General features: G+C 22.1%; 2 protein-coding genes across 5 annotated transcripts; both read left to right on the forward strand.

The window, feature by feature from the left end:
• Nucleotides 1–5,841: 5,841 nt before the first annotated feature.
• Nucleotides 5,842–7,407, forward strand: LOC122720752. Its single transcript, XM_043947672.1, has 4 exons — nucleotides 5,842–5,845; nucleotides 6,166–6,276; nucleotides 6,612–6,968; nucleotides 7,040–7,407. Exons 1-4 carry the CDS (start codon nucleotides 5,842–5,844, stop codon nucleotides 7,261–7,263), a joined length of 696 nt encoding a protein of 231 aa, XP_043803607.1. The 3' UTR covers nucleotides 7,264–7,407.
• A 2,732-nt stretch (nucleotides 7,408–10,139) lies between these two features.
• On the forward strand, nucleotides 10,140–19,422 carry LOC122720738 (probable serine/threonine-protein kinase DDB_G0282963). Of its 4 annotated transcripts, XM_043947647.1 has the most exons (5): nucleotides 10,168–10,265; nucleotides 10,473–10,883; nucleotides 11,511–12,753; nucleotides 14,976–15,101; nucleotides 15,203–19,422. In XM_043947647.1, exons 3-5 carry the CDS (start codon nucleotides 11,718–11,720, stop codon nucleotides 19,201–19,203), a joined length of 5,163 nt encoding a protein of 1,720 aa, XP_043803582.1. In that variant the 5' UTR covers nucleotides 10,168–10,265; nucleotides 10,473–10,883; nucleotides 11,511–11,717; the 3' UTR covers nucleotides 19,204–19,422. The 4 variants fall into 4 exon arrangements, with proteins under 4 accessions (XP_043803583.1, XP_043803584.1, XP_043803585.1 ...); XM_043947648.1 differs by having other exon boundaries at nucleotides 10,140–10,883; nucleotides 11,591–12,753; XM_043947649.1 differs by having other exon boundaries at nucleotides 10,140–10,883; nucleotides 11,645–12,753.
• The last annotated feature ends 986 nt before the right edge of the window (nucleotides 19,423–20,408 follow it).

Below are 20,408 nucleotides of genomic sequence, written 5' to 3' on the forward strand. Positions count from 1 at the left end.
TACTAGTAAAAATATATACTTGGAAGTTAAATTTTATATTATATCGAATGGAGAATTATTGAAATCATATTAGAAATTGATGCTCTCTGATATAGATTTAATACAGACTCAGAATTATATTTGCACATTTAAATAAAAGAATTTAACGATTGTATATTTAAATGCATTTTTTAATAGATTGGATGAAAGAATTGTTTAAAAACTCCATCTCAAATAAAAAAAGAATATATTTTATAAAAAAATATATTTATAATATATATATTATATATTATAATATATTTTATAAATATATTTTTATATTATATATTATATTATATATAATTATATATTATATTATATTTTAATAAAATATCTATTATTGATAACAAACGAAGATAATGATTTATACCGAAGACATGAAATTAAAATCGAATTTCATTAAATAATGATAATTTTATTTACAACTATTTCAATAATCAGTTTACTGAATTTTTCAATGCTTGCAAAAATACACTAATCAATAATGAAATGAATTTTTATTATATTATCATTTTTACATTTTGGCTTTGTCAATTTTGACAATTATATTTTCTCTTTTTATTTGGACTGAGTGTTTTTCAACCCATAATATATATAAATCAACTGAGAAAAAACTAATATAATCAACGATTATAGCTAAAACCAAATTCGCTAATTAGCGAATCAAGAAGGACCAAAACAAGAAATAACGATATATAATTTAAAATAGTAAATTAATCATACAATTAAAATTATTGTTATACAAATAAATTTTAATAAATTTTAAAATTATATTATTTTTTCATATATTTCTTTCAATTTATAAATACATTTTGATTAATTTGGTAATTAATTTATTGCTAATAAATTTTATTGATTTATTAATTTATATAATTCATTATGAATAATTTTTCATTCGATTAAAAACTATTAAACTATCAACTTATATTCATTATTTGTTATATATTTAAAAATTCATATCATTTTATTATAAATAAATCTAATTTATTTATTGACTTTAATATTCTTACTCACGTGTGTTTTTTAAATTCATTAATAAAACATTGATAAGCCATATAAAAAAATATGAATATTCAAATATATATATATATATATAATGGAATAAGATATACTTTAAATTATATATCTCGAAAACTGAAACAGAATAGTGACAAAGAAAAAAGTTTAAAATAATGATCTTAAAAATATATATCAGGATTATTGAAATCGATGAGAATATGTTTCTAAATAATTCTCATATGTTCTATATTGAAAGAGTTTTATTTTGAACAATTTTTTTCTTAACATATATCTAGTTACTTTATATAATTAGTTAATTTTATATAATTCATCATATTATTCAAATAAAATATTCGAGTTATTTTATTTAAATTATTAATAATGTAATACTATATGTTATTAATGTATAACTATATGTTACTATATTGTATATTATATGATATATATAATATATATAGTATAGTACTATATAGTATAATATATAATAGTATATATCAGAATTATATAATTGGTGCCTTGGGAATCAAATATCTTTCTATCCCTCATCTTTTCGGAAGAACTATAAAAGAATGATTCCTATTATATTTCTAAAAAATTTCTTCTCTGGATATCATTCCCATCATCAGATTATATATATGCGAATATATATATTCTACTTTTGCATTGTACTAAGCACATATATGTGTATACGTAGTCTGCTTTTGGAGAGAATCAAATAATTAAGAATGGAAATTATATACTTTTCGAAAATAAAAAGTGTGCAAATTTGCTAACTACCAGTTGTATATTTACGGTATTACATAATATTATAAACCAGGATTGATAAAAAATTTGTTGTCATTATTTCATTCATTTTTACACATTTATAACAATTTATACTATAAATTTTTAATAAACATTATAGAGAATTAGATAGCATGGGGATAAGTCTAGGGATTTTTCTGATGGCATATCCGTTATTGATTTCCAATATAGATAAAAACTAGTCAATGTATAAAAAGAAAAAAGTGTGTTTGATATAAGATTATATATTTTTAGAATAAATCTTATATATTAAAATAATAAATGTTAAATGTATTGAACAATTAAATGTGCTTTATTGTTATTATTTGCATTCACAATATAGTAATAGAATATGATTAAAAAAAAGGATAAATTGATAAAAATTGCATGCAATAAAAATATAAAGAATCGAACATCAAATAAATTTTCGCTCTGCAAAAAATAATTCATATGATCATGTTAAGGAATTGAAGATATCTTAAGATTCAAAAATTTTAAAAGAAAAAAATAAAATTTAGAGTTTATTTTTAATAATTAGAAAAAAATGAAAGTAAATATGAAAGAAAAAAATTAATTTAAAATTTTTTAATTTTAAATTAAAAATTAAAAAAGAATAGAACAAATAGATTATGTAATAAATGATAATTATTAACATTATAAACAAAGCATAAATGTAATGAAAGAAATTCAATTAAATTATGATCTTTAATTAAAAAAAATATATAATAGCAATACAAAAAAAATAAAATCACTATCAAAAAAACAAATATGAAAAAATATGAAAATATAAATATGTTTAAATAATAAAATAAAATAAAATAAAAAATAAAATATTTTAAAAAATAAAAAATATATACAATTATATAAAAACATTGAAAATTATGAATTAAAAATATATATTCTAAGATTGAAATTGAAAGAATATTAGAAATTCAAAGATCAAGATGAATGATATAAGATTTACTTCAAAAAAAAGAAGTTTGAAAAATAAAAAAGAAAAAAAATCATTAGAATATAAAAAAAAAAAGACCAAAAAATAATTTTAATTGTTTTAATTTTAATTCGAAAAAGAGAATATACAATGGATAAGTGCTATGATAAAAAAAGATATTATAATTATTACAATTTTGATTATGTTGCAACAATTTCTAAGAAATTAAAAAAATCAGAAGAATATCATTATGTGGGATATAAGTAAATACTTAATAAAATTTTTGAAGAAGAGAAAAAAAATTAAAAACTAAAAATAAAATGATATCACAATGAAAACAAATGATAAAGCTTTAATGAGAATAAATGAACAAACATTTGAGAATATGGAATTAATAAAAAAAAAAAATTAATGTAAATAACAAAAAAATTGATCTATTATGGCTATTATATATTATATAGATTCTAGATTCATAAGTTATATAAAAGATATATGATAAGATAATTAAAAAACAAAAATTACTTTAATAAATAAATAAAAAAGAAAGAATTTGAGAATTAATTTCCAAAGGAATTAGTAATCAGTCATAAAATAATCAATAAAAATAACTTATAACTAAAAAATATATTATATACATCTGAATTAAATAAATAATAAATAATAAATGATTAATAATAAATTTATTATTAATCAAAAACAATGATTATATTGCAAAATTTAATGAATTTAAAGATTATTTACTAGAAAATATAATTAAGTGCAGAATTCAAGAATTTGTTCCTAGAAAGAATTTTTAAAAAGATCTAATCAAAATAATTAATCATTTTTCTCTAATTTAAAGTACTCTAATTTAAAATAATATTATGTCACTTTTTTTTTATTGGCAATAAGAATCAAATCATAATTTAATGTATGAAAAAAAAAAATAGAAAATGTTAAAATTAAATAAGATAAAAAGATATGAATGAGTTATTTCAAATATTATCAAAAAGTGTTAAAGATAAAAATAAAGAAAGAAACTTTTGTTCTTGCTATTTCAAGAGAAAACTGAACTCTTGAGATATAAATGACTATTATTTGCATAAAAATGAATATTATGTAAGATCATTTATTATGAACAAACAGACTTGCAACATCATAGAATGATGAAAAGTTATAGAAGAAATTAAAAAAGGTTTTTTCATAGAAATGAATGAAAAAATTTTTTTTAATATATAGAAAGAAATATATAAAAAGAAAACTATGCAAAAAAATTTATTAAATTGAACCAAAGAAAAATAAAGAATATAATGAAATTGTGATATATAAATTAGATGATCCAATCCAGTCATAATGAAAAAAAATATATGTTAACCAATTAAGATAATCAAACATATTATTTGTGAAATTGTTGCAAGAAAAAAGACATGCTGCAAAAGAACTAAAAAATTTGTTTATCTTAAAAAGAAACCAAACAATATAAAAATTGAAAGTAATATATATAATTGTATAATGAAAGCAAGTTTATAAAAAGAAATTTAAAGCATGATTAGAGGGAGAAAAAATAAAACACATATCTTCTAATAATATTTTCATGTAATAATATGAAAAAAATAAACAAACCAATTATTGAGATAATAAAAATAATGTGATTCAAAATATTATTGAATTTTTTTATTAAGATGCTATACCATGATGCATAATCAATATAAGATATAATCATGATACAATATAAGATATAAAATAAATTCATATGGGAAAACTTCTCATAAAATTTGAAATAATAGAAAATTAACTATCTGAAAAAATTTGGATGCATAGTTTATTTGTTGGAAAAAAAAAATATCAAAAAAAAAAAATTTAAATTGAAAATGACTAAAGAAATCTTTATACAATAAAAAACATATATTGAATATATTAAATTTTTTATTAGAAAATGGAAAAATTAATTGTAATAGTAAGATAACAAAAAGTCAACAAAAAAAATAATGAATGCAAATTATTGTATAATATGGAAAATGAAATTAATGATTTAAGATTTAATTATAATTAGATTATATTAGAGATCAAAAATAAAGAAGAGAACTAATTGATATATGAAGAAAATAGTGACTATGAAAATTCATTATGAACAATTCTAATAACAAAAATGAATATTAATGATATTGAGCAAAGTGAGAAAGAAAATAATATTAAATAAAACTACTAAAAAATTATAGAAACATAAAAAGAGCCATTTGAATTAAGAAATAAGAAAGCATAATAAAAAAAGAGATAAGAATACTTGGAATAAATGAGGTATGAGCTAAATTCTTAAATTTAATGTGCATTTTTGCAAAGTTTCATTAAAATTGATATACATGCATTATTCTTTAAATCTTTTCCTAAATATTAAGTTATTAAAAAAATGTTTGAATTTCAATGACAAAAAGTAGCAAATAAAACCAATTTTTTCAGATTCTCTCTTCCGTACTTATATGAACAAGGTCTATAAATTGAAACAAACTAAAATTTCTTTTTAAAAGATTGTTAAAGTATACAAACTATAAAATTTTTTTATATATCTTTATTTATAAATAAATAAATAAAAATTTTTTTCAGATGTTTGTACTTATAATTCATGTTTGAGTTTATCACAAATTAAATATAAAACTTTGATTATTCTTATTTATCTATTATTTATTATCTTAAAATATCCTTTAAACACAATTATTAAGCTTTTTTTATAATTTTTAATTTTTTTTAAAAAAACTTGATTTTTTACTATTACTTTTTTATTATAATTTATTTGTATTTAATTTGTACTTTAAGAAAGAAATCAACATGTTTAGCCAACTTATAGCTTTTATTTAAGTACCGTATGAAGTATAACATAAGATAAAAGTAAAACGTAAACATAAAGATATCAAAAAATAATTGAATATATATTGTTTTATGTTATATCGTTATATCGTTTCTTCTATGAATCTTTATAAAAAAAAATTTTTAAAAAATACATTATAATTTATTCTATATAAAAAAAGATAATGAATTTCTATATTATTATATCTATAGAATGTCTCTAACTTGATTATCTTGAATAATTAAATGATATTGATAGATTGATGAAAACTCTAAAACATGGAATTTTAATGGGTATTATGAATATTATATAATGTAATATAAGTTATGTACTTTTTTGTGATGAAAATATTTAAAGGATTTTAAGGTTATCTCGATTTTCTTAATTTTAAATTCTGAATAAAAATATATTCATTTCATATATTTTAAACTTAATAATTAATAGATACTATGATATTAAAGAAATAATTCAAATAAATTGTTTTTAATATATATTGTTTATATATATTATTGTTACATATATATTATATTGTTTATATATATAATATATATATTATATATTATATATTATATATTATATATTATATATNTCTATCTATAACTAATTTTTACAGAAGAACTTTTGATTGCAACCACAAATTTTCTACGTTCTTCAGCAGAAATTGATTTTCCATCTGGAAGAACATTATTGGATGAATTATTTGAGTCTTCTAGTTTTTTGTCAGGTGCTAAATTTTTCTATATTTTTGTGAAAAATTCTAACTCTTTGTAATCTGTAATTATTTAATATAAATAAATATTAATAAATATGAAATAACTTACGATAGAATATGAAAATAATAATGATGTTACAATCTAAACGATATGTATTCTAAATATATAATCTAAATATAAATCATCTAAACAAAATAGATATTGAACTAAATAACTAAATAACTAAAATAAGATCTATATACAATCATACTGAACATAACATTGCAAAAAATTAATTTATTTTTATAAAGCAGAAAATTTATTATAATTTATTAATTTTTAAAAACAAGAAAATTAAAATTTACAGGAATGTTAGAATCTTTTGAAGAAGTTTTTCCTCAGGATGAAACTTTTTATTCAGTTTCAACTTTGAAATATCTTGAAGATTGGTTAGAGCTGTTTTCAATTCTTCGGAAAGGTCATCAAATTCATCAAGAAATTTTACAAGAAGATAACTTAATTAGAATAGTAGAAATTCTACGAAGAATTTTAATAAGTTTTACTGATCCATGGAATCTTTATCCTTTAGATGAAATCAAAGCTTCTTGTATTCATAGATGTGCAGAAATGATTCTTGATTTTCGATGGAAAGGATTTTTAAGAGCAGATTCTACTATTGATATAGATGCAACGATTTTAAATATTATAGTTAGCATTCATACAGGTGAATTATATTATTGAATAAATAAATTTATTTTCTATAAAAAAAATTTATAATTATATGAATTTTTTCAGCAATGAAAGAAGAAGAGGAAGATTCCAAAGAAACAATGGCAGAATTATTGAAATATCTTGAAGGATATTGGATTGAAGTATCAAAAATTTCATCAACAAATGAAATTATAAAAATTTTAAAAATAAATGAAAAAACTGTTATTGACCATACAATTAATTTGTTAAAATCAAAAATTTCTGAAGAAAAAATTAATGATGTAATCAATAAGTTGTCATATGAATAAAATAAAATTTTAGATTTTATGTATAAAGATACTTTAAAAATGTTTGTTACAAAAAATTAATTATAATTGTTATAAAAAATTTCCAACTTATACAATTTGTACATATTCTCAACATGTTTATATGAACATTTTATGTTTTTTGAAATTAATAATGCGAACACTATGATAACAAAGAGTGCAGACTCTATTATATATATATTATTTATATAAAAATTACGAAAAAAAATACTTATAATTTTTTGTTAATAAAAATAATTTTTTTCATTATATCTAATTATATAGAATTCTTAAATTCTTTTGTGTAATAAAAAAAATCACATACATTGGATTAATATTTTCAAAAATAAAAACTTATTTTTACAATCGTAATATATTAAAATCAAAATAAATATAAAAAACATAAAAACATATTTTCTATGCAAAATCATTATTTTAGATAACTGTTTATAAGAATATATACATTTTAATATGAAATTGTGCACGTTATTTAAATTTACAAAAATTTATTTTATTATATTTATATTTTATTCATAATTTATATTAAAATGTAGTTTTAATTCTAATCATTACAAATATTATAATTTTATTTTATGCTTAATCATTATTTTGTAAATTTCATTGAAAATGCTAAAATGATAAAGAAGTTTTTAAAAATTCCAAATTGTAAGACAAAAAAATGCATGCATGTCATATCATAGATTAGATATAAGAATAAATTAATCATTTGATGTATTTTTTGAGTCAAATAATTAGGATTTTTCATTATCATTTCGCATTGTTATCAATAGAACACAGAACTAACTTGTAATGGGATTCTTAGCAGAAATTATAAATACCATATAAATGGATAACATACAAACATTTTAAAGTAATAGAAATTTATGAAACAATCTAAGACTATATATGAGATAACAATGAAAAAAGAGAGATTAGTGAAATTCCTTGAATTTTTTAAATAATAATAATTATTAATTAATTAATATTTATATAATTAATTATTATATAATAAATAATGAATAAATTCTAGATGACACCGATCATCAAATTTAAAGATAAAGAAGAGTCCGAATATAAAATTTATATATATAAAGTATAAATATAAAGTATCTAAAGTAATAATATTTATTATTTTTTTTTATTCCTCTTTGTATTTGATATCCCTTTAAAGATAAAAATTATTATTATTATTTATATAATAAATTATATAATAAAAAATCATTAAAATATCAATAATTTTTGCATGAGTGAAAAGTATTAAATCTATCTTAAATTTAACTTTATATAAGGATGGCATTTGATAAGTTAAATATTTTTAATTTTTTGAAAACGAATGCAAATTTTAATTTTAATTTTTACTTTATAAAAATATAAAATAAAGAAAGTAGTTGAGCAAAAATAAAATGATAAAAATGTTTATAAAAGTTTAGTATTTATTAGAGATACTTTGTTTATAACTAATGTCTCTTTCTAAATTAGGCTTAATTTTACTTTTTTTTTTTTGATGCATTTTCAAAATTCTATTATTTATGATTGGAGAAAAAGGAGAAAGTATTCGCTATGGTTTGCTCTTTATATAGGATCCTTGATATTGTCTGGCACATCGTTAAGTACTTTATACGAACGATCAGATTTTTGGATTGTAAATGACACATTTCATAGATATCTACTTTGTTGTTTATTCTACTTAATTTGATTACAGTTTATGATGGCTACTACAGCAAAAACAGGTAACTTATATTGAAAAAAAATACTAAGATATATTAAAAAAATCTTTACAAATATTTATTTATTTAAAAAATTATCTTTAACTATTTATTTTAAAATCGTTTTTCTGCATCAAATAGTGACTATTTACCGAGCACATAAATATATATTAATTCATTTGATTCTTATTAATAATTTAATAACTATTTCATTATGTAGCTATCATTCATGAGCAATTAAGAATCAATATAACAGTCAAATTTAGTTCTCAAAAATTCAAGCTGATTGGTTTACTCCTGTATTTAGTCTATAATATAGTATGTATATTTAAATGTTAATTAATTTTTAATATTTTATTAGTAATTTATTAATCTATTATTAATTTATTAAAAATTATTATAAATATTTTATTAATAAATTATTAAATAAAATTAATTTTATCATTTATAATATAATGTTATGATATAATGTATACACATATATACATATAATGTATACATGTATACATATATAATATGTATTATATACATATATAAAATTAATATATTACATTATAATATCTACAATATTATAATTTAATATTAATTTTATAAAATATTTAATATTTTTATTACACTAATAAGTTTTTAATTCAATTCAATTTTATTAAATTTATTAATTTTTTAAATAATTTATTGTTTTTAATTTATTAAAATTAATCATTTTAGAAGTATGTAAAAAATGCTCTATTATTATGTAAAGTAGTTAAGTTAAATTAAATGATAGTCGATAAATCAATTACGATATAAAATAAAAGTTCTATTTAATTCAGAAATAAGAAAGCAAGAATATAATAATAATGATGTTATATTCTCAAATCTATATAAATATTTTTCAATTAAAATAATTATACTATCAAAATTTCAAATTAAAATTTTGTTTAATTATGTAATAATTATGTAAGTAATAATTATGTATGTAATAATTATGTATGTAATAATTTATATTGTTTATAATTTTAATCTTGAATAATTCTTGTTATTCTCTGTTATAACTGGTCTTTTATTAATATCGTTCCTGTTGATTGTTACGCGGGATAAATTGAAACAAATGACGCAATGCGCGATCATGTTGCGCATTAATGATCTATTTGATGCAAGATTGTAAAGTAGTGTCCTCTCGAGGTTGAAACGCTCCGATGATAGCCTTACTGTTCATTTCGAATGAGAAAACCTATAGTGCATACTCGGATTATTGCATCGTGATAATATTCCTCCTGATATGTTGTAAATTAGGATCCTAATCAATTTTAATAGATAGTTAAGTGTATAAACATTCATTTATATTGCTAAATTAATAATAATATTATTTCATCTCGTTATATTTTTTTTTTAAATCTTATTTCATAAATAAAATATATTGATATTAATTGATATTATATTGATATTATATTTTTCGGATATAATACTTCATTCATATAACGTAGCTGAATATATAAATATGCATATATGTACGTATATTTATAGTGAAAGTTACAAGTTACAACGATAATCATGGCAGTGCGTTGTGTCAATTAGAAGTGCGCCTACGTTCGCCGTCCAAGATCGATAAACGGTAGAGTTATACCTGAAACGAGCGTTCGCTTGCGCACAACGAACGAAATACTGAGTGTTCAGGAAAGAAAACGATGCCAATGACGAAAGCGACGACGCAATATTAACGATAATTGTGACGAAAACAGCAACAGTGGTCGCAGCAATACGGTTAATGACCATTCTATTGCCGATAAGTATCAATACGATGTGTTTGTGACAGTGATCGGTGATAATGTTTTAAATAATCTTTGTTATGAAGAAATAAAATAGATCTATGGAAAACATTAAGGTTTTAAAATTCATGGAGAAAGCTTTAAATTGTACTGTTATGGTGTAAATACGGTATGAGATATTAAATATTCTAATCATTCGATTTTTTATTCATTTATTAATCAGTATTGTATTTCTTGTTAATTTTATAATTAACATAAAATTAATAATTTCTAATATATATGATATTGAATAGCAATAACAACTAGAAAATAACTAGAAAATAATATATCGATTTAAATGGAAATAATTTCATCTCACTTTTTTTGTTTTTATTGTTTATAATGTTGAAAAAAGACTAATTGATATCTACTTCTTATAAGTATGAATATTTTAATTATCAGGTTTTGAAACACCATGGTTTTATATATCTTGTATATTTTTAATTTTTAATTTATGATTATTATTATTATTTTCTTTTTTTACAATATGATTCATTACCATACAATTACTTATTTATCAATGTTAACGTATTATTGAATTAACAAATCAACGAAAACTGAAAATCGGAAAGTATGGCGTGGCTACTCGATGATGCAATTACTTAACAGAATCACCCAATCGATCGTATAAATAATCGATTATATATATATATATATATATATATATATATATATATATACGATATATATACGATTATATATATTATGTATGTACATATATATATATATAATATTCTGTATATATATATATATACAGAATACGAGTATATAAGCACAGTGAAATATTGCAAGTAGAATTGGAATTTTATTTGATAAAGAAATACTTGGTAATTATAGTAGGGAAAAAAACTGTATATGTATAGTGCTATAACCTATACGTGCATACAACAGGTGAAGAAAGGAGTACTGTACACATAGAAAAATATATAGGTACAGAGAGAACAGAAGGAAAGAAGCCACAATAATGAAGGAGCACGGAAGCAAACTTCCGGCGGAACAGCCTGCGAAAATTCTCAAGTCCTTGTTAAAAAAACCTGGTCAATCTAAAAGTAGATCGCAGAAAAATCGAGTTGTAATAAACGAAAAATTAAATGAATTTTTCGCTGCTGATTATATAATATTAATAAAAGAAGAATGTTGTGCTGATTATGAAGAAGATTGTGATTGTTGTTGTCAAGAACATGAATTAATGCGTTTAGGAAATTGCAAAGAATGTCGAGCTGAATTGAATCTTCATTTTGATTTATCGGATAATAATCGATATCATGATATAGAAAGAGATGAAGAAATAATACACGAGAATACATTAAGAGAAGAAAGTTGTAGCAACAAAAGATTTGAATGTGTAGAATTGCATCTAGAAGATGAAGATGATGAAGAATTTGAAATAGAAATGGAAAGACATAAAGAGATCAAAAAAATAGAAAGTGAAAAAGAATTAATGGATAATAAAGAAATGAAAGAGATTGAAGAGAAAAGGGAACACGTTATACAAAAAAAAAACGAAGTGCGAAAAAGTGTAGAAACCGAAGAGAGAAAATTTAATATAGAAGAAGATGAAAGAAAAAAAAGAAAAATAACAAAGTCGCTAAATATATGGGATAAAAATAAACGGATTAATGAAGAAAGGGATATTGAGAATCGTAAAAGAATGGGTGAATTTATATTGCCATCATTAACAATTACATCATCGTTATCTTCGTTATCGCCACCTCCTCCGCCACCATTACCACTGCCGCCACCACCGCCACCAGCGCCACCACCACCACCACCACCACCACCACCACCACCACCACCATCACCACCGCCGCCACCGCCACCGCCTTCACTATCACAAACATCAGATAGACCACCATCATTTCCAAGACAAGAACATCAACAAGAAACATTAAGTCCACCAGAAGGTTACAAAGATATTTATTCTAATGGACAACTTTCTAACGTAGCAGAATGTTGCTTACAATCATCCTTAGATTATCTTCACTGCGAACAAAAGCCAGGTAAGTTCTATCTCAATAAAAGTATCTAACGATTCGTTGTACTTTATTATTAATAAGTGATTTTTCTATTAATTCCAAATAAGTTCTAATTAATTATAAATGCAAATGAATAAAAACATTCGAATCAGTAAGAAATACATATTACATACATATATTATTGATAATATTTACACATATTTCCATATCATTTCTTTGTATAATATAAAATGCATAATAACAAATAATATATATTTCGAAAAAAATTATAGCATTTTTATAACAATTTTATTTTGTCATATCGATATCAATGTATTTATACATATTTTATATATATGTATTAAATCAATATATTTATTTTTTAATATATTCGTAGAAAATTTTTTGCAGGATTTTAAACACTAAAACGAAATTTGAATAATATAAAAATATTAATTGAAATTTATTTATTATTATTATATTTATTATTTATTAAATAATATAAAAATTTAATATAATATTATAATAAATTTATTTATTATAAACAATTGAAATTTTCGTTCGATGAAATGAGATGGTGATAATGTGACAGAACGATTGTAACGGAGCAATCTTTATCTAATGTTTATTATATTAAACTTCAATTATTTAATTTGATGAATTAATCGATATTTTTATATAACAATTTTTATATTTGTTTTCATCACTAGAATCAATTTTTGAAAGATTCTTTGAATATATTAACATATAAAAAATATAAAACATGATTATATAAAAAACATGATTTCATATATTTCAAGTTTTCTTCCTGTTATTAATATTTATTAATTAATAATAATAATTATAATAAAAATGAAATATATATAAATAATTAATAATTATTAATTAATGTAAAAAGTATTCGTACATTAAAAAATTTCATTGTGAAATTTCATTTATTAACAAAATATCAACAAATAAATAATATATACATATTTTTAAAACTTTATAGAATAATTTATATAATAATACAAAAAAAAAATTACAATATCTATATCTGTTGTTTAATATTTTCAACAAATAAATAAATATTATTTTATAATAATAGACAAGTAAATGTATTTTTTTAGAAATCTACAAAATAATTCACACAAAAAAATTGTTATATCTGTGTTGAAATATAAACAAATATCTAAAAAAAAATAAAAATATATATATTAAATATTTGTACAGTCATATATTTCGTTACATATACGATATAAATGTTTTAATTTGAACATATAAAAAGATAAAAATTTATTTCAAGATATATATTATAAACAAATAACGAGAATGGATAATATCATAAATGATGAGATCACTATATTCATTAATTTTTTTTAATTCATATTATTCAATAATGTTTTTACAATTCATTATTTATTAATTTTATATATTATTCATAATTAAAAATAAAATGTATATATTCTTTTTACAAATTTTTTTAAATTTGTAATAATTTTTTATTCTTTTTTATGTTTATATTATTATATTTTGTATATATATTTAATAAAATATGCTATACTAATATTTATTATACATATAATTTTGCCTTTTAGACATTTGTTAATATTTTATATTTTTCATTTTCTGATCATTTATTAATTAACGAAGTTCTATATTTTTATTGAAATTAACTAGTACACTTATAAATATTTCTTATACTAATTGCATGTGTATACTTGATAACAATATTATATAACAAAAATTATTATCAAGAACATTTCATTTTACATGCAAAATATATAAATAATTAACTTAATTTATTAAGTAACACATTTATTATTATTTTTGAATTATATATGCATAATCATCATTACAGTTTTAATAATCTAATAACATTTTTAAAAAAGAAAAAATAAAAAAAAAAATAAAAGAAATCAAGAAGTATAAAATAAATGTATAAACATCTATCGCATAATTAATAAATACTTATCAGAATTATTATCTTATATATATGAATTATTATTTCTATATATTTTACGGGAAGTACAGTGTATCATAATTCCGGTATTTACATGATACAAAGAATGAATATTCGAATTTTGTAGAAAACTGATTTTAATCATATTATATAAAATATATATATAAAGCAAAGTATCAAATATTATATATATATATATATATATATATATAATATTTGATATCTTGTTTTGCGTTAAATATATTCGCATATATTTTGTATATATTTCTTATACTTGTATGTACTAAAATTAATTAAATTAATTAAATATAATATGATTTTACAGATATGGAAATTGATGGAGAATCCAATCATAAAATAATAGAAAAAAGATGCAATCATAGAATAACAGAAAATAATAATGAACACGTACAAAAAACAGACGAACAATTACAAAAACCCACTTCTAATGGTATAATTTTTCTTAATTCTTTTTTTTTTGTTTATACAAAAAATATAAAATTAATTCCTCGTAAGAAACAATATATATAAATATTTTATTTTTTTTTATAGAATCTCATCATCGGTATCTTGTGGAGACTATAACTATGACAACTGTTACCGAACACCGAATTGTACGTGAAATCAGTGAAGATATTGATTTGCAAAATGGAAAGAAAATTAATCGAAAAAATATTTTGGAAGAAAATGTTACTTCCCATAATATAACAAATAATCATAATACAATCAGTGAAAATAATTCTATTGACTGTATCGGATATAATAAAGAAATTCATTGTCGCAATATTACCGATGATCATAATACGCCAATAATGATAAACGATATTGAAAATGACAATGAAAATCAGTTTGCGATAAATCAAACTCCATCTGATATAAAAGAGTTTTCCCTTATTTTTAAACTAGGTAACTCTTCTTTAACGGGTAATAGTCTTAAACCAAACTCGGCAGTTAGACAATTATTTCCTAATCCAAAATTTGTTTCGCCGCCACCAGTCCCTTTTGGAAAATTGATTTCTTCGACACATGCTCTTGATGATCCTCAAGATAATTCGACATTTCTCGTTACTACAGATAATTCACGTTTTTATGGTGCAACGAAAAATTCGAAAATTTCTGAAAATCAAACTGTATTTCTTCATGAAGAGACAACGAATCCAATTAAAAAAACAATCGAGAGAAATACTCTTCGAAGAAATCTTCTTGATAAATATCGTACAAATACTCGAAAGAAAATTCTTCCTTCCAAGAATTTATCATTAGAGGAACGAATACGTCAACTCACTTGCGTGGATCAAGAAGAAGATAATATTTGTCAAAATTCTATTAAAGATGTCATAGATTCATCAAATACGGAGATCGATGCCGAATTTTTTGCTTCGATACATGCTCCATTATCAGAACACAAACAAAATAAATTATTATCAACGGAAACACTTATTTGTAATACAGCAGGCATTAATAAAATGTCAACAGTAACAACATTATCGACATCGATACCGATCGCTACGAAATTCAATGCATTGCCTGATTTAACAACGACTACCACCACGATAACTACAACAGCAATGACAACAATGTTAATATCAAACTCTTCATTTGTAATGACAACGGCGACGACAACAGCTATGACAACAACTATTGCGAGTTCCAATTATTATAAACAAACTTCTTCAGCTGATAATAGTCCAATTCTGGATAATATACACAATCATTCGACATATAAAAAATTAACTGATTTGTTTGTACACAAAAAAAATATTCCTTCAAATTTACCTGATTTAGGTCTCGGTAATAATGGAAAAAACAATATTGCTAAAGATAATCAACAATCAAAAAATTCATTAAAAACGAATAATTCTGATGTTCGTAAACAATTTTTAGCCAGTCTTGCACCATTATCATGTGTAACTGTTAATAATTCAGATACTCAAGAAGATTACTATCAATATAATTCTAAAATAGAAAATTCTGGTTCTACAGTTTATAATACTTATAATGCTTTTTCGCCTTACAATCTGGAAGATATCAAAGCAGTATTTTGTGAAGAAGATCGAAATAATGTAGAACCAGACATTACCAAAGGAACACCAACAAATATCAACAAATCAGATGTAGGAGATAGTACAACAGATGAATTATTGGCATTTATAGAACAAGACAAATTTAGAATTGAAAAATTAAAACGACGTTATAATGAAGTCGAAAATCAATATCATCCAATAATAAATAATATTATTGGTTATAACACTGAAGATAAAATCGATAAAATTGTCGATAGAAAAAATGAAAATGATAGTCGACAACAAGTTGGATTTACTTATAACGAGAATATTAATAAACATGAAAATAATGGAAACAAAAATCGTACTGTGATTAATGAAGTGCAAAGCATTGTTAATCGCCATTATAATAACAGTAACGGCAATAATATTAGTAGGAATAATGATAATGAAAACGACAACGATGATAATGATGATGACGACGACGATGAATTAAATGATTATGGATTTAACCGTAGACCATCAGTAACCGGCATCAAACGACGTCAACAAGACAATAATACCGAAGAAAAATTTCATCAATGTGGAAGTTTGGAAAATGATAATACAAACGTTCTTGAAGCAAATTTTCATTCTTCGTTACCGGTATATTATGAAAATAATTGTATTAAAGTTGATAGCCGAATCGCATTATATGACAAAACAATAAATGGTTCTACATCAAACTCGTTTCTTGACACTGTAGTTGCTGATGAACAAGATGCGAACACAATTAATAGAATAAATACAATGCAAAAACAAATTGATGATATCTATCAAACTATTGTAGAGAATACTAATGTTACTGCTCAAAATTCTTTGGATTGTGCACAGTACACGGACGATGTTTTCATACAACAATATTCTCGATTACCAGCAAATGATAATAACTTTCGTTTTTATCAAGATTCCAGAAATAGTCAGCATTTTCAAGAACAATTAAATATTACGAATACACGATCAACGCGAGGTATTGCAATCGGAGCTGAAAAGATTGATGGCAATAATACTATTACTGATACCAGTGAAGATAGAAATACAAATGGATTCTCTGGAAAAACTCGACGAAGAGAATCTATTGCAACTTCTTCTAATTATCGATGTAACATAATGCCTACAAATGCGTATAAAGGAGTTCCTACCAATGGCAAATGTTACCGAACCATGTATTTTGTTCCATATAATAGTATATCCGATCCAACTTATCAAAATATTCAACGCATTTTGCCATCTCATCCTTCTCCTAGTTACGCAAATCATATTGAAAGATATCCATATCCTCGATCTAACAAAAATAATCATCGATTGCAAACACAAACGCAAACACAACCATCATTATCAACAACACAACAATTGAAATATTTCCATTTAGGAAATCCTTCAATATCACCAATAACAAACATTTCTCAAAATCTTGATCACGTTTCGCCACTTCCTTCTTCTGATTCATTCAGTAATCATTTCTCAAAATCTTCTTCTCTTTTTGATTCTCGGCTTACATCGTCTAATCCAATTACATTACAACCTACACAACAAACTTTGCATCTTCATTTGCATCATCGTCAGCAACCAGATGATTTTCGAATTTCCGGAGTTGCTTTTTCTTCGGTTCCTCATACTGTGAATCATTCATTGCAATTTCATCATCACACGCAACAACAGCATCATTCATATCATCGGCACAATCACCAACCAACCTTTTATCATTTACCATCCACCATATCCGTAACATCTTCTTCTTCATCCTCCTATACCGTAATAGCACCATCGAAATGTGCTTCCTTTAATGGTGGCGGGATAGCAACATCCGAAGGTTCTTATCGATTTTATCAACTGCATTTAGGACGTACAGTTCTCACACCTTCCTCTGATCTTCAATCGGCTCAAACATTTTTATCCTCATCTGATTCTATTTCAGGTCCTACTAATTCCACTTCTCCTTCATTATCATCTTCGCATTTATCATCATCTTCTTTACAATCCACTTTTTGTTCTCTACCAACAGTTACACCTCAACAAATACCTCAACAAACCTCGAACTTTATTCTTCCAAATTATACAGGGATTATTCATTCTATTTCTAACAATTTCGTAACTTCTGCACCGTCCACTGTCACTGTTTTCTCTTCTTCAACTATTTGTACCTTGTCTTCTTCGTTGACATCATCATCATCTTTAACATCATCATCTGCTTCTTTTTCTTCTTCCTCCTCCTCTTCTTCAACTTGTTCCTTTTCTTCCTCTTCGTCATCTTCCTCCTCATCTTGTTCATCATCTTCTTCGTTACAAATTCCTTGTTCACCTTCGAAACTACAACAACAACAAATAATTAACAATTATACAACAATGGAACGTGGAGTTCCTGAAGGAACAGCTAACGTATCATCCCACGATGTTTCGCAATCTGGAATTTTGCTTACAACAAATTCTTATGTCACACATAATTCCACTGGTGTTCAAACTTTACCAGCTCATGCGCAAAATTCTATATATTATGTCATGAACGTTTAAATCCATATATTGTTAGGTACATGTTTATATATATATATTTTCATTTTCTGATCATTTATTAATTAACGAAGTTCTATATTTTTATTGAGATTAACTAGTACACTTATAAATATTTCTTATACTAATTGCATGTATATACTTGATAACAATATTATATAACAAAAATTATTATCAAGAACATTTCATTTTACATGCAAAATATATAAATAATTATATATATATATATATAAAACACACACAACTTATAAATCATAAATCACAATACAAAGAATATAATGCAATTATTATTTAAATATATCAAATAATAATGAATTTATTATTCTTATTACACCTGCTTAAAAACACATACATATTTGAATATCAAAATAGAAATATTTTCCTTATTTCTCTTAAGTAAATAGAAAAATTTATCCATTTTTATTCATATAAAACAACAATAAGCGATGATAAAAATATTTGCGTTTTTACTAAGGCACGCAAATAGATAAACTGCCTTTTTCATTTCGAATTAAATACGAATCAAATGGAATGTAAATTATATTTATATTATGGAAAAAATCCATCTGTATAATTTTGAAAAATTGTTTGCTACTTATCATATGGCAAGATTCTAAATATATTATAATCGATCGATTCTAGTCACGACGATATACTTACAGGGATATCAAATAAACCAAAGGATGTTCACAATCTTGATGTGCAGATGTAAGTACAGTTGATACAAATTATTTTCGATAGATTGAAATTAATTTTTGCAGTGGAATTGAGAGATAAATGAATTAGAAATTTTATAATTAAAAAAAAAAGAAAAGAAAGAAAGATGAAACATGTAAAAATAAAAACATTAGATTTAAATTAACGTCAATATATATATGCGTGTGTGTATGTTTATGCACGTATATTATATATATATATATATATATATATATATNGCGAAAATGCAGGTCAGAGAACCGTCTAATATTTATTGTTCAGATCGCGCATTCAATCTCATTGTTAATAGCGCGGTGACACGCCATTCTTTATAACTATGCTCCCTAAATTTAGCTTTTAATCTTTTCGATCCAATTAACTCACATAGTGAAATTTATTATGTATACTAAATTTCTATTGGGAATTTAAGATATTTAATATTCAATATAAGTTATAGGTTTTCTTGCAAAAATTTATAGTATTTATTTATTTTTATTTATATAATATTATTA

This window comes from Apis laboriosa, unplaced genomic scaffold, assembly GCF_014066325.1.
Source record: "Apis laboriosa isolate Shangri-la unplaced genomic scaffold, ASM1406632v1 scaffold1321_cov151, whole genome shotgun sequence".
Classification (NCBI taxonomy): domain Eukaryota; kingdom Metazoa; phylum Arthropoda; class Insecta; order Hymenoptera; family Apidae; genus Apis; species Apis laboriosa.